At 46.2% G+C, this 21,278-nt stretch overlaps 1 protein-coding gene across 2 annotated transcripts; it reads left to right on the forward strand.

Annotated features, from left to right (window-relative positions):
* Positions 1-12,750: 12,750 nt before the first annotated feature.
* On the forward strand, positions 12,751-15,640 carry LOC309401192 (uncharacterized protein). Of its 2 annotated transcripts, XM_081970253.1 has the most exons (4): positions 12,757-12,964; positions 13,657-13,722; positions 14,468-14,542; positions 15,299-15,640. In XM_081970253.1, exons 1-4 carry the CDS (start codon positions 12,896-12,898, stop codon positions 15,497-15,499), a joined length of 411 nt encoding a protein of 136 aa, XP_081826379.1. In that variant the 5' UTR covers positions 12,757-12,895; the 3' UTR covers positions 15,500-15,640. The 2 variants fall into 2 exon arrangements, with proteins under 2 accessions (XP_081826380.1, XP_081826379.1); XM_081970254.1 differs by lacking the exon at positions 13,657-13,722 and having other exon boundaries at positions 12,751-12,964.
* The last annotated feature ends 5,638 nt before the right edge of the window (positions 15,641-21,278 follow it).

Below are 21,278 nucleotides of genomic sequence, written 5' to 3' on the forward strand. Positions count from 1 at the left end.
CCATGTACCCCATGTGTCAGGATGGCCGTGCCATCCAATTCGAGATGGGAATACCTAAAACATGTGAGCAGTTTGATCTAACTACATGTGTATTTGGTACTAACCAACCTGTAATAGTTGATAGGTGCAATGGGACACAAGGAGTGCTGTGTTACACCCCAGGGAAAGGGAAGTTGACACTAAAGGAACCACTTGGGGAACGCACAAAGAGAGCTACCTCATTAACACCTACACAATACATTGGGGGAAATCATGGTTCAGTGATTAAAGCATACTCTACTATAAAGTCCCTAATGACACCTATAATATCACAAACGATAAACAGACAGATGCAACCCTGTAAAACTGACTTGTACACCTATGAAAACATGGGAAGGGTTGTATGGATTGGGATTCTATGCAAAAGGAGCAGACCCTCATGTAACACTTAAATGGAAGATTACCAAAACAACAAGAAAGGTACAAGACACTAAGGGCCTATTTTGGTCATTTTATCTGGAAATGGAAAAATTAAACATACCAGATATTCCTCGATATGTAACTAATACTTTTGTTAAATTAGCTGAGGACATAGCCCATACTCTGAGTGTAGCTAATTGTTTTGTATGTGGAGGGACTAACATGGGAGAGAAGTGGCCCTGCGAAGCTCAGGAACTTAATCACTCTAAGGTATTAGATATGGAGCAACAGGGAAACTTGTCTTATAATCAGGGAAAAGATTGGAGATTGGTAGGAAATGTGTGTTTTGGAAGGAGAAATAGAACTGGATGTAAGGAAGTAGGTAATCTAATATGCACAGGAAAATGGGAAAGTGGAATATGGTGGTCAGGAAGCAATACCACAGAGGGAGTTGATGAACAGGCCCTGTTTAAAATTAAGGGGCTGGAGTTCTTGAATGATCCTGATAATCAAACCCTCGTATGGTTAGCCCCTGATGGCCTATACTGGATCTGTGGAAAAATGGCATATGGATCATTACCTGCTAATTGGTGTGGAACCTGTGTTCTTGGGATAATCAGACCTGGATTCTTCCTACTTCCATTACGAAACAGACAGATTTTGGGGGTTCCGGTTTATGATGAGGTTGGAAATGTACAAAGGAAAAAGAGAGGCGTAGACACATCTATTATAGGGAAAGTTAATGTGGGAGGTAATCATCATAGTTGGGGAGATGAAGAATGGCCTGCAGAACGAATCATACAGGCATGTATGGCTATCGTACCCCTGTGTACATCCTAAGTCGTCTGATTCATTTGCAAGCAGTTGTGGAGATCATAACTAATGAGACAGTTAAGGGTCTTACCCAATTAGCTAGGGAAAGTGCAAAGTCTAGAACTTATATTATGCAAAACAGATTAGCTTTAGATTACCTATTAGCTAAGGAAGGAGGAGTATGTGGAAAGTTCAATCTGACTAATTGTTGTATCGAAATAGATGAAAGTGGTAAGGTAATTAAAGAAATCACTGATAAAATGGTTAAAATAGCCCATGTGCCAGTACAAACTTGGAAAGGTCTCAACCTACAGGATATATTTTCAGGCTGGTGGCCTAAACTGCCTGGCCTGCAAGCCATTGTGGGTCTGGTAGGGTTAATTGCTGCTGGCTGTGTGCTACTCCCATGTGTGCTACCCATCTTTGTTAAAACTATCACTAATTGTCTATCTTTATTAGCTGAAAGGAAAGCAACTGCTCAAGTAATGGCAATGTGGGAATATGAAAAGCTTCAACCACAAGAGGTTGGAGGAGATCCAGAATATGTGACTCTTCTGGACATGTCAGATGAGTCACAAAGGGGGGAGTGAGATAGGCTAAAACTTTGGTTCAGCCAGGCTGAAGGCTGCAGGCCCGAAAAAGTCTGGTCAAGTCCAAAGCCTTATTTCCTTTCTTGTAAGAATTGCTGACATAAATGATTATTTTTATCTGCAATGAGCTGACCCAGACAAATGTATCCTGTTTGCTAGCTTGTTCTCCTTTTCCTCCCTTTATGTGCTTTCAGTTCCTTATTATACCATATATGTCAAATGTAACCATCAGCAAGTATATACGTCATGTGGGGTATAAAACCCTGTTTATGATAATCATTCGGGGTCCGGACAAGCTGTTTTCTCTTTGTTCGGTCCTTTATTATGCATAATAAATAATAAAACTGTTTCCTACACTGGAGTGCTTGGCTGGGTCCTTCCCTCTTCCTACATCAGGACGAGGGCATGAGTAACTGTGCAGAGCATCCCGATCCAGGAAGGGTCGCAACTGACGTACCAGGCAAACCTGGTAAGGCCCCCCTGGTCACGGCCATCAGATGTTCTTCTAAACTAAGCTGCATATCCAGGAGGACTCCCAGATTGCTGGCCCTCTCTGAGGGGGCTAAAATTTCTCCCCCTATCATCAAAGATGGAACAAGATGCACAAATCGGCATGACGGAAACCACAGCCACTCAGTCTTGGAGGGATTGAGCTTGAGCCTGTTCCTCCCCATCCAGATCCGTACAGCCTCCAGGCATCGGGACATCACGTCGAGGGCATCGTTTGGGTGGTTTGGGGTAGAGATGAAAAGTTGGGTATCATCAGCATATTGATGATACCGTACCCCAAAACCATGGATGATCTCGCCCAGCGGTTTCATATATATGTTGAACAGGAGGGATGAGAAAACCGAACCCTGGGTCACCCCACAAGTGACGCGGCTGGGGGTCGATCTCTGCCCTCCAGTCAACACGAACTGCGACTGACCCGACAGGTAGGAGGAGAACCACCGTAAAACGGTGCCCCCCACTCCCCACCCCCCGAGTCATCACAGTAGGATACCATGGTCGATGGTATCGAAAGCCGCCAAGAGGTCTAATAGGACCAGGACAGAGGAGCAGCCCCTGTCCCAGGCCCACCAGAAATCATCGACCAATGTGACCAATGCTGTCTCTGTGCTGTACCCGGGCCTGAAACCTGACTGAAACGGATCCAGGTAGACAGCTTCATCCAGGTACTGGGGAGTGCTACCACACTCTCAACAACCTTCACTACAAAGCGAAGGTTGGAGACCGGACAATAGTTGATTAAAGAAGCTGGGTCCAGGGAAAGCTTCTTGAGGAGGGGCTTCACCACCGCCTCCTTCAAGGCGGTGGGAAAGAACCCCTCTCTCAATGAAGCGTTTTCCACGGCGTGGAGCAGTGGCGAGCGCTGATTCCGGAGGCCATCAGTGGGGGGGGGGCAGGGTCCCCCCTCGCGTTCCTCATCTTCCCGGATGGCCCCCGGAATCATCGCTTGCCGCGCAGAATCTCGCCGCTGCTCTACGCCGGGGAAAACAGGCGCGCGCGCACAGCTCAGAAAATAACAGCCTCGGAGACTTCGTAACGGCGGGAACTTGTTGTCACTCGCCCAGGCTTTTGCAGAAGCTTCCCTCCGAAGCATTCCGAGGGAGGAAGGGCCAGTTGGGAAAGGGGCTTTGCTCCTGCTCCGGGCTGTAAGCTTCCCTCCAAAGTCTTGGGATGTTCTGAGGAGCCCCCCAAGGCAAAACGTCGCTGCCAGGTAGTTAAAAGTACCTCTCTGATTCTGTCAGACTCTGTCAGTCTCTCTCTGATTCCCTCTCTCACTCCCTCTCTCTGTTCCTCTCTCTGTCTGTCTGTCTGTCTCACTCACACACACACACACACACACACTGTGGTCACCTTGTTGAGTGTTCCAATCACATTTGAAACACTCAACAACTGGCCTGCATTTATGGTATTTTGCAGCATTCTGCAGTCATAGGACAGAGGGAGAGACAGAGACAGACACACACACACACAGAGTGAGTGAGAGACAGACACACACACACACACACAGAGTGACAAAGATGGGGGAAGGAGGAGAGAGAGACAGAGATACAGAGAGAGAGACAGACAGATAGACACCCAGAGAAAATGACAGAGGGAGAAAGAGAGGGAGGGAGGGAGAGAGAGACAAAGAGCCAGAGAGAGAGAGAGAGAAAGAAAAAGAAAAAAAGAAAGAAAGTGGGAGAGAGAGATGAAATTAAAAACAACAACATACAAACCTGACTTACTCAAACTATCCAAGGAAATGCAAGGCCAATGTTCACATTAGTGGTTGTGACTTTGTCAGTCATTGTCAGGATGTAATTTTCTCTACATTGTAAGGCAAATTTTACGGAATTTAACGTTATCGATAAATAATATTGTTCTAAAGTTTTTGTTTTATTAGTTGTGTTATTTGTATCCTCCCGACCTATGTGGATACTTGTATGCAGAATATTCTCAATAAAAACTTATTAAAACTAAAAACAGTGTACCATCCTATGTATTTTCAGTTTTAAAAATGTGGCTCTCAAAATAAATTTCAATCGTGGTTTTGGCGAGATTTGGCTCAGTTGAAAAAAAAGGTTGCCCACCACTGCTCTAGTTGAAATCCAAACCTCCCATGCCTTGCATACTATAATGATAGTGTGTAATATTAATGTGATTTAATTAATTAATTGCTGGCCAGAAAAATGAATTGGCTTTCGCTTTGAAGCTGTGCAACATAGGCAGTCGTTAAGGGCCCTATATCACTTTTGTGATTAAAACTACTGTCTGGGTTTTCGCTGCTTTGGGGGTAAGTTAGTTCATTGAAATGAATTTAATGACTGATTTATTGCAAAAGAAATGTAAATACAGATGTGAATGGGTGCGTATGTAGTCAGTATTGGATGCTTGAAATGTAGTTTTGTGCAAGGTTCTGTTGGCTGAAAAAGCAGAGAGTGTTGTTTTGCTAAAAGAGGTGTTTTGGATGAATGATGAGAAGCTATTTTTTCTCCCTGTCTTCCCAGGAAAAGGGAGCCTGTCGTTTTAAAAAAACATTTTTTCCCTTTCTTCTCACCCCCCTCTTTTTCCCTGGTGAGAAGGCAGGAGGAGGGGGGCTGTGTTCTTTTCACCATTTTTTTCTTTTCTCTCCCTGCCGTACCAGCCTGCAAAAGAAAGGCGGGGTAAAGGGTGATATCTGATGCCTGCATTTGCAGTTTTAATGCAACTTTGCCGTCTGGAAATTTTTGATATTCTCATACCCAATTATATTTCAGAGTATTGACTCAAATTACCTTATTTAGATTGTTTGTTTTATTTTTGAAGCTGTTTTTTCCCCTCTTTTATGTTTTTATGTTTGCGTGCACTTTGCATACTTAACAGATGGCACGTTTGTTTGTTTATTTGTTTGTTTGTCTGTCGGCAGCGCTGGTTGCTGCCCTCTTAGGAATTCTTACAGAGATGACTTAGAAATTACAATATGCAGTCAGAGAGAGTGAGTAACATTTTTGTTTGAATCCAGCTCAGTTTACAAGGAAATTTAGGAGGACGATCAGATATTGGTGCTGAAAAGGGTTCCTTTGTTTATAGATGGGAAGAGAATATGGTAGCAGGTATTTGGCCTGATTTGGAAGTCAGGATGGAAGTGGGAAAAGGAATGATATGTGCTTTGTTTATTGGAAGGTAATGGATGTTGCAGAGACAGAGGAAGAAAAAAAAAAACAGGTTGCTAACGACCGTAGCAGACGGAGATGTTAGCTTTGGCAGTTGATGAGGTCGTTTTGGGACCAAATTGATGTGCATTTTGTACAGTAACTGGTCATTGGAAGAGAGGATTTCAGATAATGAGAGGAAGTCAGAGATATGTTTTTGAGGACGGAACATGAGGATAAATATGTGAGGACTTGTGAAATCTGGCAAATGGATGATTCTATACCTTTCCTTTGCCCCATGGAAATATTTGCACATTTCCATGGATATTTATTCAGGATTTATTATGGCATCCCCATAAAGGGGAGAAGCTGCCAAACATGTAATAAATCATTGCATTCGGACTTTCGCAGCGATGGGACGCCCAATTGAACTGAAAACAGACAATGGCCCTGCTTACATCAGTACTGCCTTTGCAGACTTTTGTGACAAGTGGTCCAACACACACAAAATTGGCTTGCCCTGCGGTTCTCATGGCCAGGGAATTGCGGAGCGAGCTAATTAGACTCACAAACATGCCCTGAATAAATCAAAAGAGGAAAAATGCCTCGTCCTCCCAGCCATGCAAAACAAACTCAATCCTTGTTTATTTACTTTGAATCAATTGAATTTTTCAATTTTTAATTCGACTGCTTATCAGAGGCATTTTCAACAAAAAAAACAAGTTTGCCTCTTCCTCTGGTATATTTACAGCATTACCAGACAAAACATGGTTAGGACCGATTACTTTAATTACTTGGGGTTGGGGCTAGGCTGCTGTGTTTACATCTACAGGGTCCAGCCAAAGATGTCGGGCCACCAACCCCTGAATCCTATCCCAGAGATGGCAACGGCGACTCTACACCAACCCGATCCCGTCATGCCAGTCATCCAGTGACATAGGGAGATGTGAAGAATTTAACCACCAAAGCGCACCCGAGAATTTGTGTGCTGCCATTTTTGCGGGTTTAACTGCAAATTCCTTAGTCATAATTTGTTTGTGCTTGATTGATAATAACTGTACTTTGGCATCAGCAGCTGTCATATCACCCAGACATTCGCTTGAACAACACATGAAACAAGACTTATGGGTACAGCTTGCAAACATCACACAAACTGATGCCTTTTGTTTGTCTGAAGTGTATATATGGAAAATTTGCTTTTTACATGTTTAATCCCAAAACCACCTCTCACGTTGCCCCAGGGTCAGGTTTATGCCTTGTATAGACAACTGCAGGGATATTCCTCTCCTGATAATAGCCCCTTTTCTGGCCCTTTGTAAGAAGATGACTTTACAAACCATCACACTATGAACAAAACTTACTCAGTGACACTTTTTATCTCATTTCCTGCGGAATTGTGCATCAAACGGAATAATTCTGCCACAAGGAAGCTCTCGGACATTACAGACCCTGCACAAAAATCCTTCCACTGCCTGGCACCTGCCCTGAGAATGTGAACCATGGTCTCCAACAATCCTGTGCGTCAACACCCTGAACACCTCAGCTTCTCGGACATATGAGCAGGCCTATGTTCCTGGTTACCAGGAACCGGATGGCTGAAAAAATATTGTGTACTATACTCATGATCATTGCTTTGCTTAACCAATGTATTCCTGCTTTATTTGCTATGATGACACACATATTTGCCAACCATGAAGAAAACATCATAATAACAACACAACTGAACCTTGAACAACGATCTCTGCTCAAAATCCCCGGAACGGAGAGTAACGGGGATGTAACTGAAAACTTCCTGTTGCAAAAAACAAAAATATAGGAGATGTGGGAATGAGATCGCCATGGTATATGTGCAGATCAGTTTTCCTGATTGGAACACATATACAGAATTTGGGACTGAAATAAATTGAGTAGTGAACATGGGTTGAGCTGGATGCCCACTGGGAGGGCCCCATTTAGAAAGCTGTCTTTGCAAAGTAACAGCTTGCAAAGCAATGAGGAAAATAGCAAGTGGAAAATGTAGCTGCACTGTGTATATTTCTGAATAACCTGTTCCAACCACATAACCATGCACTGTCAAATATTATATGCTGGCTTGCTTGTTAAGAAGTATTGAATGTTACCTATTTACTGAACAGAAACAGACAGATAAGAAACAGTGGAAGTTTCTGCATGGAAAAAACTTCCAAAGGGGGGTATAAGATGGAATGAAATAATATGGGATAATAGGAATCTTAAATATATGTAACTGTCTTTATAATGGAGCATGTTAAGAGTTCTGTAAGAGGAAAACCTTAGTTTGAAGATTAAAGGTTTGCAAGAGGAAGCTTAAATCACACGTAGCCAAACCGCAGGCTTGAAGACAGGAAGCTTAGGCAGGAAACGTAGATAGATTTGCAGGCTGTGGGCTGTCAGAAAATGTAACCAATCATGAAATGTCACAACCATGTACAAAAGTAATTGAAAACGAATCCTTCGGGATTCAGTCTGTGCTTCCTTGTGTTGCGACTGAATCTATTGCGCAATAAACCTTTTCTGTTTGATCCCGGAATTCTGTGTCAGTTCCTATATTCCATAATACCGCAGCCATTAGTCCAGGTGTGTGTGTGTGTGTGTGTGTGTGTGTGTGTGGAGGGTGTTAGAGCTGCCTCATGCATCCCACACTGGCTAATCTCCCCAGCAGGCAGAAACCTGTTTCAAAAGAATTATGTGTCTCTCTGGAATGGTATTAAAAAGACTTTTACGAAGATGGAGCAAGTTGCATTTTGTCACGGTTGGGTAGAATTTCTGTCAGTGAGAGGAATGTCTTACCAAAGGTGCTTTTTCTGTTTCAGACATTTATTTGCAACCAGTCTTCAATTTAAACAATGGCAGAGGGATATTTCCAAGTTTATATGGCAAAGGAGAAAAAAAAACCCACAGAATTAGATATAAACTATTGCAAGATGCTAAGGCTTCTGGGTTTTGTGCTCGAGGTGGGGAAAAATGAATCTTTGATTTTGGGTTTTAGCGATTAGATAGATTTGCTGCTCTAGAAACAGCTAGTTTATACTATTGTGTAAAAATAAAAAGTTGAACTCTGAGGTTGTTGTCTTATTGCACTGCACCAGAGGGAGTCAGAGCCAACTGCCTCTTTATTCTTAAATTGCCATCAGGTGATCAGATTTCATTCCTAAAATATGACACACCTCTCTGGGATGACTGGGAATTGAGGATGCAAAACTTTCTACCCAATCATCATCATCATCATCATCATCATCATCATCATCATCATCATCATCATCATCATCATCATCATCATGCCAATAAGACAGGGGTCAGAAGGTTAATGGGAAGGAAAAATAGTAACTACAAATAACTTTATCGTCACTTTGAATGTAGACTAATCAGCGTACATTAAAATGAAATTTTGTTGCATGCAGCTCTCAAAGGGTCACCACCTTCAATATACTCTACATAAACATGTCAAAATAAATAAATGAATAAATAAATAAATGCAAAGTTTTGCATCTACTCACCTATATTCTATGACACAGAAAAACAACCCTAGTTTGGATGTATACTTGTATGTGGTGAGAAAAACTAAATCTTGCGAGTTTGCCAGGTGGACGGCCTAGGGAACAAAGCCATTGCAGAATCTGATAGTTCTGCTAGAAATCCTCCAAAACCTCCTCCGAGAGGGGAGCAAGAGAAACAGGCCGTGGGGTGGGGGTGGGGGGTGAGGTCTCTAACGATGATGCTTTGAGCTCTAAGCACACAGCGCTTATAAGCGGTATCCTGAATAACAGGAAGCAAGCTTCCTATAGTTTTCTCCACTGTCCTCACCACTCTCAGTATGGACTTTCTATCTGAGGCTCTGCTGCCACCAAACCAAACAGAGATGCAGTTTGTTTGCCTCTGTAAAAAGTAGCCAGGACAGGAGGAGAGGTGCTGTCTTCATCTGATGCAGAGGCCTTGATTGCTCGAGCCGCCAATTCCTCCATCCATCCAGAGAAGTCTGTCCTTCTCCCTCCATTTCCCCCCTCCCTGATCTTCCCCCTCTCCTCTTACCTTCTTTTTCCTTTGCAGCTGCTGCCTAAACTGTGCCAAGTCCAGGAAATCTTTCTGCGTCTGGAGAAGGAACTGAGATCTCGCTCATCTCTCCTTTACTGAACATGAAATGGGGTGGGGGTGGTTTGAAGGCAACCCAGACTTAGAGGAAATGCCAATTCACTTTTGAAAAAAGTTTCTTTCAGCAGCTAAGAAACATGACAAAAGTCATAACAGAGTTAGAAGGACCCTTGGAGATCTTCTAGCCCAACCCCTGCTGAAATAGGAGACTCTCCATCTTTTCAGACAAATGGCTGTCTAATCTCTTCTTTAAAACCTCCAGTGTTGGAGCATGCACAACTCCTGGTGGCAAGGAGTACCACTGGTTAATGGTTCTCAGTGCTAGGATTTTTTCCCCTTAGTTCTAGGTTGCTTCTCTCCTTGATTAGGTTCCACCTGTTGCTTCTTGTCCTGCCTTCAGGGGCTTTGGAGAATAGGTTGACAGAAATGAGAGGTGAGCTTGCTATGCCAGTCGCTTATGCAAAATGTATTGCTTTTATTTCTATTTTTTTGGGGGGTCAAAAGATGAACAGAAAGAATCTCACACATTAGTAAACCTTAGAAAGTGTAATTGTTACCAACAGTGGCTTGGGGTTGAAAAGAGGGGTCTTTGGTCTTCCCTGGGCATTGTTGTTTTCTTGCAGACTTTCATAACCCAATTAGGGAACGTCATCAGTGCTAGAAGGGAGGGGGGGTTGCAGAGATGGGGAGGATGAGTGTGGCACACTGGCGCATGGCCTCCCCCTCCTGTGCTCCCCCGCTTTTGGCACGGCAGCCAAAAACGGTTCGCCATCACTGCCCTATGTCATTTCACACGTGGCAGTCCAGTCTCCTCTTAAACTTCCATTGATGGAGGACCCATACCATTGGGTGGGAAACTGTTCCTTTGCTTAATTGTCCCTCCTTTTAGGAAGTTTCTCCTTAACTCCAGGTTGCTCCTATCCTTGATGAGTTTCTATTGGTTACTTCTTTTCCCTTTGTAAAATAAGGGGACCCCCTCTTCTTTGGGGCAGCTGCTCAAATACTGGAAGACTGCTTTGTGAGGATACACTGAACTGTGAGGAGGCTGCAATGAAATTGTGAGGACTAGTCATAGGTCACTTTTTTGGCAACTTTGAATAGTTGGTATACAACTGCTGGTAAGTGGCAGAAAACCTGGACATTTCCCAACAGTGAGGAAAATTAGCCAATGGAACTGCTCGCCACCAGAAGTTGTGATTCTGTAATTTTGCAACAGTCTCCGGCTTGAGCAAGAACTCCAAGATCTCTTCCAACTCTTTGATTCTGTAAGGGTCTCCTGCCTGAGAAGCGGGCTGGACTAGAAGACCTCCAAGGTCCCTTCCAACTCTGTTCTTGATAGAAATTCTGTTTATATGGTATATAGCACCACAGACCAAACAAATAGAACAGTCACCATGTGCCTTACTGTTTAACTGCTCGGTTGTAACAGGAAACTCTACTTAGTACAACTTAGTTAAGAGGAGATCCAAACTTGTAAACACTGCCATCTACTGGCTGAATGTTACTGTAGCTCAGCGGTTCTCAAATAGTGGGGCGCGCCCCCCTGGGGGGGCGCGAGGCTCCGTAAAGGGGGGCACGAAGGCTCCCTTTCCATCTGGGTGCAACGGCGGCGGCGTGGGCGAGGCATAATATATCCCGGCTTGAAGTGGCAGCGCTGGGGACTGCTCAGAGACTCATCAGAGCCGCGGGCTGGATCTGTGCAAAAAGCCTGCTCGGGCGGGGGTGGGAGGGAGGGAAGCATGGCTGTCCCAGGCTTCCCTCCCTCCCCCCCCCAGCCCAAGCAGACTTTTTGCACAGCTCCAGCCCGCGGCTCTGATGAGTCTCTGAGCAGTCCCCAGCGCTGCCACTTCAAGCCGGGATATATTCTGCCATGCCCTCGGCGGCGTCTTTATGCAGGTAGCTCGCCTCCCCGCCAGCAGCTCCACCGCCAACATTCCGTCTGGAAGCGGAAGCGCAACAGCCGCTGTTGGGGAAGGGACAAAGGGGCAGCGGTCGCCCGATCTTGCCACCCCCACCCCTTCGCCCCTGGTAACGGCGACTGTTGTGCTGCTGCTTCCAGCTGGGATGCTGGAGGAGCTGCTGGCAGGGAGGGAGGGAAGAAAGGGAGGAGGGAGTAAGGATAGACAAGCAAGAGGGAAAGAGGAAAGAAGGCAAGCAGGCAGGAAGGAGGCAGAAGGAAGGAGGGAAGAATGGAACTGGAAGGGAGGCAGGGAAGGAGGGAGGGAGAAAGGAAGGATAGGAGGATAGGGAAAGAGGAAAGAAGGCAGGCAGGCAGGGGGAAAGAGGAAGGAGGGAACTGGAAGGGAGGCAGGAAGGAAGGGAAGGAGGAAGGGAGGGTGGAAGGAAGGATAGACAAGCAAGAGGGAAAGAGGAAAGAAGGCAAGCAGGCAGGAAGGAGGCAGAAGGAAGGAGGGAAGAATGGAACTGGAAGGGAGGCAGGGAAGGAGGGAGGGAGAAAGGAAGGATAGGAGGATAGGGAAAGAGGAAAGAAGGCAGGCAGGCAGGGGGAAAGAGGAAGGAGGGAACTGGAAGGGAGGCAGGAAGGAAGGGAAGGAGGAAGGGAGGGTGGAAGGAAGGATAGACAAGCAAGAGGGAAAGAGGAAAGAAGGCAAGCAGGCAGGAAGGAGGCAGAAGGAAGGAGGGAAGAATGGAACTGGAAGGGAGGCAGGGAAGGAGGGAGGGAGAAAGGAAGGATAGGAGGATAGGGAAAGAGGAAAGAAGGCAGGCAGGCAGGGGGAAAGAGGAAGGAGGGAACTGGAAGGGAGGCAGGAAGGAAGGGAAGGAGGAAGGGAGGGTGGAAGGAAGGATAGACAAGTAAGAGGGAAAGAGGAAAGAAAGCATGTGACTACGGTGGGAGTCGAGGAAAGACCGGTGTGCTATGTTATGCAGAGGTGTACTTATAACAATTTTATAGACAAATTAGACTATTTTCAGTCGCGCGGGAGGGGGGGGGCGCGAAATGTTTTCTTCTTCCTAGGGGGGGCATGACAGAAAATAATTGAGAAGCACTGCTGTAGCTGTTGCATAAAAATACATTCCCACAAGATGTATTCCAAGAGTTGTGCAGTTTTGCTCAGTAAGCATTTGCGGAAGAACAAACGATCACAGGGAAACGTGATAACACCTACACCACGAGAGGTCTGTTTTGGCTAAATTTGAGTCACTTTGCGTTGACCGAGTGAGCACCGGTCCCTTGTTTTGCTCCCTGGTGACAATCCCGAAAGTAAACGGCTCTTCCTCCGGCCAGACTCCCATCGATGGGAGGAAGAGATTGGAGTCAAAGCAGGGGAGGGACAAAGTCACGGGTCCTCTCCGTCCCACCTCTCTCGCTTCGGAGGGCAAAGACCAGAGAAACAAACATCGAGAATGAAGAACGTTTGGCTGATCTTGGCTATCCTCCTAGCTTTGGTGGCAAGTGCTCCACAAGGGAAGAAGGTGAGGTCCCTTGGAGTGAAGGAAAGGAGGAATGAGGAGGTTTGAGCAATACATAGAGAGGGAGAGCAGGAAATCTGAGCTCAGCTCTGAATCTGGAACGGATCCCCAGCTCTTGTAAGTCGAGGGAAACAATCATCAACCAATGTTCCACCCATATTCCAAACCCTTCCTTCACTAAACCCCAAGTTTATAGTTTCAGTTCAGATGGCAAGCTGAGTTTGGGACTTTTGTCCTCCTGCTACTGTCATCATTATATTATTAAAGGAGAAAAATCTGGTGCTCTCTAAGCCAGGTGGTTTTCTTGCAGAGGTTTCGGGACCCAGCTAGGGAATGTCATCAATGTTAGAGTTTGTGGTGAGGAGGAGGGGGAAGGACTGTGGGGTTCTTGGTTCTCTATGAGCAGGGGGGTTTTCTTGCAGACATTTCGTGACCCAGCCTGGTAACATCATCAGTGCTAGAAGACAGGGAGGTTGTTTCCTACCTGGACTGATCTGAAATGGGTTTACTTGTATCTACTAACCTCAGTCTGAAGGGATGATGGGAGTTGTAGTCAGATAGCTAGGTTGGAAAAGGTCTTCTAGTCCTGCCTCCTTCTGAGGCAGGAGGATCCTCTGCCATTTCAGCAACCTGGTTATGCCTCCTTTTGCTACAGAGGCATTTTAAGACAACTTTATCCTTCTCTCTACACGCAGAAGCGAAAATGCAAGTTGTGTGTCAACGGCACGTATTCTCCTGGAAGTTTCTCAATTCTGAGATCGGCAAATACTTGTGGGATTGAATGGAAGTGCAGAAGTGGCCTGAATCTGAGATAGGCAGCAAAGGAATTAGATTAGATCAGATCAGTAGCGGGTTCCTACCGATTCAGCCCGGTTTGGCTGAACCGGTAGTGGTTTGGTGGCTTGGGTCGCTGGAACCGGCAGCAACCCAGGCCTGCCATGCCCAGGTGGCGCTGTAGATAGATAGATAGATGATAGATAGATGATAGATGATAGATGATAGATGAAGATAGATAGATAGATAGATAGATAGATGATAGATAGATAGATTAGAGATAGAAGAGAGATGGATGAATGGATATAGAGAGTAGATGAAGGAGAGAGGGAAGGATAGATGATAGATCAGTGGTGGGATTCACATTTTTTTACTACTGGTTCTGTGGGCGTGGCTTGGTGGGCATGGTGTGGCTTGGTGAGTGTGGCTTGGTGGGAGTGGCAAGGGAATACTGCAAAATCCCCATTTCCTTCCGATCAGCTGGGACTCGGGAGGCAGTGAATAGATGGGGGCGGGGCCAGTCACTGGTGGTATTTACCGGTTCTCCGAACTACTCAAAATCTCTGCTACCGGTTCTCCAGAACTGGTCAGAACCTGCTGAATCCCCCCTCTGGGTAAGATAATAGAAGAGAATATGACAGGATAGGACAGAATGGAATTTTATACAAAATAGAATAGAATTGATTTTCATGATGCCTCCTAGTTCTCTCGTGTTCCTTTTGCTTTCTGAAGCCTGGTGATCCAGAGGCAGCCATTTTCAATGAAACAGATGTTTTCCCCCTGCCAACCCTGGAATCTGGCAAGTTGGTACGTTTGCTTGTGGAGAAGCTGGAAGGGGAGGGGAGAATTAGAAGGGACCCTCTTCCTGCCTCGACAGGATGGGCGGCCTATTGCCTTCGGAAGTTGTGGGTACTCCATCGCTGGAGGTTTTAAAGAAAAGACTGACAGCCATTTGTCTGGAATGATACAAGGTCTCCTGCTTAAGCAGAGGGTGGGTATAGATGACCTCCGAAATCTCTTCCAACTCTGTAATTCTGTAAGGGTCTCCTGTTTGAGCAGGGGGTTGGACTAGGAGATCTCCAAAGTCCCTTTCAACTCTGTGTATTCTGTAAGTCTCCTGCTTGAGCAGTGGGCTGGACTTGATGACCTCCAAGGTCCCTTTCCCACTCCGGGAATTCTGCAAGGATCTCCTGCTTGAGCAGAGAGTTGGACTAGAAGACCTCCAAGATCCCTTCTAACTCTGTTTTCAATTCTGTTAACATGGGTAAACAAGGGATAAAGCTTCAATTGCCCCATCCAAGCCACCATCTTGACCATTTTCACTTCCTGCAGGGAATTCTGGGAGTTGAAGTCCACCCAACCTAACCTCTCAGAGGTCGAGAAACACCATTCTAGGACCTGGAGCCCACCTAATTTAAGGCGTCTATGCTAGTGTGTCTCCACCTTGTCTACTTGAAGACGGGTGGACTTCAACTCCCAGAATCCCCTGGTCTCTTTGAAGGGATCCCTCGACTCGTCTGGAGGACCTATAATCCACTCCCTTCTCTCGTTTTCATATTGTAGGTTGAGCCAAGACTGGACCGGAGGACCAAAAGGGAATCCTTGACCCCGCGCCGAGGGAGGAAGCGAACTGGGCCCAGGCCCCCCTGCCGAGGTTGCTATTCCTGGTTGACCATTGTGGCTCCACCTGGGCAGGGAGTCCACAACGAGACTTCAAACCAGAGCCTCTCAGAATCAGAGGAATGGTCCAGTGAAGAGGATTAGCCCCCATCTCACCTCGTGGGGTGGCTTGTTTTCCTGCACCCCCAAAAAATCTGGGAAAACTGGATCCCCAAGAGCCCCCTGACCCTCGAATGTGTGAAATTATCCCCCCAAGAAAATGCAATAAAAGGAAAAGTTGGAAAAGGAAAAACAAACTCTCTCTCTTTGTATTAGATGAGCATGTGTGCGCCGTGTGCATTGAAAACGTGGATCGGGCCATAATCTGGATGGAGGGGGGGGGGTCACCATTTTCACATCTCCCATGGATCTGGCACCAGAAGTGTCTTGTTCGGCACTGTTCTGCCATGAAGCCCGGGGGAGAGAGGGAAAATGGAAGAGAGAATGCTTAGTGAGGGAAACTGAAAGTCACCAATCTAAGTGTGCCTCTCAGAGACTGCGCTTCAAGGCCATTTTCCCCAGGAAAGGAATGGAGGCACAAGACAGCCTGCACTCAGAACGGCCATTTCAAAAAACATCTTCTTTGAACGTGATTGGACAATGGAGTGGGGTGGAGGGAGCAATGATGGGATGTGCCTAAGACGGGGGAATGTTCCACCCAGGGATTTGCCGCCTGCGAACTTCAGTTCTGGCTTTGCTTTACCATAGTCCACTTGACCGTTAGTAGACTATCCCTTTATCGACCAATGAAATTAAAGATCAGTTTGGCTTAAAGGTTCAAGTTGGGGCAGGATTGACCTTAGGCCTTGCCCAGCCTGTACAATGTTTACCTATTGTAAGGAAAAAATGCCTCTCATTTCATTTTATTTATAATAATAATTATATATAATTATTATATTTCATTCTTCTTTTACCGCCCACCTAGCTACTTAATGGAAGAGGGGTTCACTTAACAACGGTGGCAAAAGAGGACGTAAAATCAGGTACAGCTGAGTTTAGCAACCTAAAAATCCTCTCCCAATAGCTGCATGCAGGTATGCAGCTATTCCTTATGACCAGAATTGAGCCCAACATTTCTGCTATTAAGCGAGACACTTGTTCAGTGTGTTTTGCATTCTTTTACTCCCATTCTTGCCCCCATTGTTAAACGAATCACTGCAGCCATTAAGCTGAAACACAGTTCTTAAGAAAATCTGGTTTCCTCATCGACTTTGTTTTTCTGAAGGATTGAGTGACCCGGGGACACTTCAACCATCATAAGTATGAATGTCAGTTGCCAAGCATATGAATTTTGATCCTGTGACCCCGGGACATTGCGACCATCATAAATACAAGTCAGTTGCCAAGCGTTTATAATTGTGAAAAACAGTCATGTCCCTTTTTCCAATGCTGTGTGTAACTTTGAATGGACGCTAAATGAATAGTTATAAGTCAAGGACTATCTGTAAGGGAAGAAGGGGCTTTGGACCACTTTGGTAGAGATAGTCCTTGATTACGGATCACAATGAAGCCCCAAATTTCTATTATTAGGTGAGTCTTGCCCCGTTTTACAACCTTTCTTGCCACAGTTGTTAAGTAAATCACCACAGTTGATAAGTTAGTCAGCCGGTCTCTAAGCAAATTGGGCTCCCTCCCCTTGAATGTCCTGGCCCGAAGGTCGCAAGAGAGGATCACACGATCTCTGGGAAGTAGCAATGATTGTAAAACCGAACCAGTGGCCGAGGATTTGAATTTCAATCGCATGATCGTGAGAATGGTTGTAAGCCGTAACTGTGAAAAATGTTCATGTCACCTTTTTTTCTGGGCTGTTGCAACTTGGAATAGTCACTAAATGAGCCATTGTAAGTCGAGGACTGCCTGTACAGTATATGAGCTCACTGGGGAAAGCTTTTCTTGAAGCTGTGGGAACTGAAGGTTTAAGATGCATGTTTTATAATAATAATAATAATAATAATAAATTTGAATTTATTAGCCGCTCCCTCTCCAGACAGGACTCGGGGCAGCGTACAATAAAACATATAAAACATAAAACATATGTGCAAACACATAAACATCCAAATACACACATATACAAAGACATACATGCACGGAGGAGGTAACAAATGACATCACATTTAGACAGTTAAAAATCACCATTAAAATACCCCATTAGTAATAACACAATTTAAAAATTTAAAAGGACTGTCAGGAGGAATAAGAAAAAATTTACGGTTGAGCCAGGCCAGATAATTGAAAGAGGTGGGTCTTCAGCTGTACACGGAAGGAGCGGAGATCGGAAGTAATCCTGATGTCACGGGGGAGGTCATTCCACAGGGCTGGGCCCATCACAGAGAAGGCTCTGCTCCTGGGTGTCGCCCCCCGACACTGTTTAGCGGACGGCACCCGAAGAACTCCCTCTCTGTGTGAGTGGATTGGTCGTAGGGATATATGGGGCAGGATGCGATCCTGCATGTAACTAGGTCCTGTGCCATGAAGCGCTTTAAATAATCAAAACCTTGAAACGCACTCGGTAGACTACAGGAAGCCAGTGCAGCTCGCACAGGAGGGGTGTTACAGGGGAGTATCTAGTCCTCCCCATAATCACCCGCGCGGCCGCATTCTGGACCAACTGCAGTCTCCGAGTGCATCTCAAGGGAAGCCCCATGTAGAGAGCATTGCAGTAGTCCAGGCGAGACGTCACCAGCGCATGGGTGACTGTGCATAGGGCATCCCGGTCCAATAAGGGGCGCAATTGGCGCATCAGGCGAACCTGATGGAACGCCCCCCTTGCCACGGCTGTTACATGGTCATCCATGGACAGCCGGGCATCCAGGAGGACGCCCAAATTGCGCACCCGTTCCATGGGGGCCAGTTGCTCGCCCCCAATGGCCAGAGATGGAAGCAACTGGTTGAACCGGGAGGCCGGAAGCCACAGCCACTCCGTCTTGGAAGGGTTGAGTTTTAGTCGGTTGCCATCCATCCAGACCCGTACGGCCTCCAAACACCGGGACATCATTTCAACGGCCTCGTTGGGGTGGTTCGGGGTGGAAATGTATAGCTGAGTATCATCAGCATACAGATGATATCCCACCCCAAAACCATGGATGATCTCGCCCAGCGGTTTCATGTATGTGTTGAACAGGAGAGGCGAGAGCACCGACCCCTGTGGCACCCCACATGTGAGGGGGCTCCGGGTCGATCTCTGCTCCCCTGCCAACACACGTTGCGTCCGGCCAGAGAGGTAGGAGCCAAACCACCGTAAAACGGTGCCCCTGACTCCCAGCCCCTCTAGCCGGTGCAACAGGATACCATGGTCGATGGTATCGAACGCCGCCGAGAGATCTAATAGGACCAGGATAGAGGAACAACCCCTATCTCTGGCCCTCCAGAGATCATCAACCAACGCGACCAAGGCCATCTCCGTGCTGTGCCCGGGTCGGAAGCCGGACTGGCGCAGGTCTAGATAATCATTCTCCTCCAGGTGACGTGGAAACTGTTGTGCCACCACACTCTCTACAACCTTCGCTAAAAAGGGAAGGTTGGAGACTGGACGATAATTGACTAGATCCGTTGGGTCCAGGGAAGGCTTCTTGAGCAGGGGCCTCACAACTGCCTCTTTCAAGGCGGCCGGCAGAAACCCCTCGCCCAACGAAGCGTTCACTAGGCCCAGGAGCCAGTCGCGTGTAACCTCCCAGGATGCCAGTACAAGCCAGGAGGGACACGGGTCCAATAAACATGTGGTAGGTCACAGACGTCCACGCAACCTCTCCAAATCCTCGATGGCAACCGAGTCAAACTCCTCCCAGAATGGTCCCTCAAGACTCGCCTCGGGCGCCTCCACTGGACCACTGAAAGGGGCCCATCCCATCCGGATTTGAGCGACTTTGTCCTGTAGATATTTCCCAAACTCCTCTGCTCTGCCCTGTAAAGGGGCTTCCCGCGGTCTCTCAAACAAGAGGGAGCGAGTCACCCGAAACAGGGCGGCAGGGCGGTTATCTGCGGACGCAATAAGAGCGGCACAATGTTGACGTTTGGCCGCTCTTAATGCCACAAGGTACGTCCTCAAATAGGCTCGTGCATGTGCTCGGTCAAATTCGGAACGGGAGGATCTCCAACGACTCTCTAGGCGTCTCTTGTGGCGTTTCATCACCCTTAGCTCCTCGGTAAACCAAGGGGCCAGGGTGGTTCGTCGCCGCAGGAGAGGCCGCAAAGGCGCCACCCGGTCTAGGGCCCTGGCAGTCGCACTATTCCATGCGTCTACCAGGTCCTCCACCCGGGGGCGGGTCAGGTCTACAGGAGGTGGCCCAAGCTCAGTCTGGAACCTATCTGGTTCCATCAGGCGCTTGGGGCGGAACCATCTAATACCTTCCGGTTCCGCCTCCCCGCAGCGGGGGGTAGCACCGGGGAAGTCAAGTCAGAGAAGTGAGTGATCTGACCATGACAGGGGAATAATAGTTGAATCCCCTATTCCCAGATCACTCGTCCACTGGCCAGAGACAAAGACAAGGTCCAGCGTGTGGCCTCCCTCGTGAGTAGGGCCCTGAATTAATTGGGTCAGGTCCATGGCTGTCATGGAAGCCATGAACTCCCGAACCCCCTCAGATGCTTCTCCCATCGACGGCAGTTATAAAACGAGAATGAGAAAGGAAGCGGCCACACATCGACTGGAGGAATAAACTTGGTTGACTTTTATCTTGGTCAGGAATGAGAACCAAAAGGCCAAACCAATATTTGAAGAAGCCACGACTTCCTTGAGAAGGTGGAAAAAACCAGAAGATTAGGATTGGATGAAGTTCAGGAGAACCTCAAAAATAAAAAATAAAAAAAAAGGACCTTCAAGAACATAACGCAGTTGGGAAAGAGCCAGCATCGTGATGAGACAATGTGAGGTCTCGACAGTCTGAAACCGCCGTTGATACTTTTACGGCTGCACGGTCCATATGGACCTAAACCATCCCGAAGAGACGGTGAACAGGGAGACAAATCCTTGCTCGTCTCAGGGACATTGCAAAGTCCCTCATTGACCCAAGGGAAGCTCTCCAAGCTGGCGGTAAACAGACAGCCCCAGGCTGACAAAGTCGGAGACGGCTCCGGAAAGAAGGCAGTGAAAGTGAGTCCATCTGGTGAGATTCTTTCTTTGAGAATGATTGACCAAAGAAATTTTTGTTAAAGATAAATTAGTCCTTTAAGCAAAAGAATAAAGCGACGAAACGTATCTTTATTGGACTGCTTAGAAAGTCTTTTTTTCTTTGTAACAATGTTTTGTGGATTGAAGTGATTGTAATGCTTCCCGTTTCTCCTCTTAAGTGAATGAATTGATTTTTTTTCTTCTATTCTTTGCTACCTTATTTTTTGGCTGAATTAAAATCTTTTTTTTTATTCTACCAATCCTCCCTACTATTGCTTATTAAACTTCATTAAAGACATTTAAAGATCTTTGTTTTCCATAAGCTTAAAATAAATAGGAGAAAGTTTGAATCTGTCACTCGGAAGCCAGAACTTGGTTTTTTCCCCCTGTTTTGAAACAATGTATTCTTTGTTCTCTCTCCTTTGATTTTACTGACTCTGTAACTGGAGGTTTTGCTGCTTACTTGTGGAGACTGATAAGGACTCAAGGGCACGGACTGTTTTGGCAAGTGCTTTTGTGAAATATCTTGGCAAGGGATGGAAAAAAAAGAAGATAGAACCCTTCCTTTTTGAAAAAACTAAAAGGGATTTGTGCTTAAGTCATTTCAAAATAAAGGTACATACATACATACATACATACATACATACATACATACATACATGTATTTGTGTTACAAAAATTATTTATCAGTACAAATACAACACACACACACACACACAGACACAGACATACATATACATATACATATACATATACATATACATATACATATACATA

Source organism: Natrix helvetica (assembly GCF_964273705.1).
Source record: "Natrix helvetica genome assembly, chromosome: Z".
NCBI lineage: Eukaryota > Metazoa > Chordata > Lepidosauria > Squamata > Natricidae > Natrix > Natrix helvetica.

Coding starts and splice junctions, on each gene's coding strand:
- LOC309401192 (XM_081970253.1), top strand. CDS start 12,896: ATGAAGAACGTTTGGCTGATCTTGGCTATCCTCCTAGCTTTGGTGGCA. Junction 13,723..14,467: donor GTTTCTCAATTCTGAGATCG/GCAAATACTTGT, acceptor TGCTTTCTGAAG/CCTGGTGATCCAGAGGCAGC. Junction 14,543..15,298: donor CCCTGGAATCTGGCAAGTTG/GTACGTTTGCTT, acceptor TTCATATTGTAG/GTTGAGCCAAGACTGGACCG.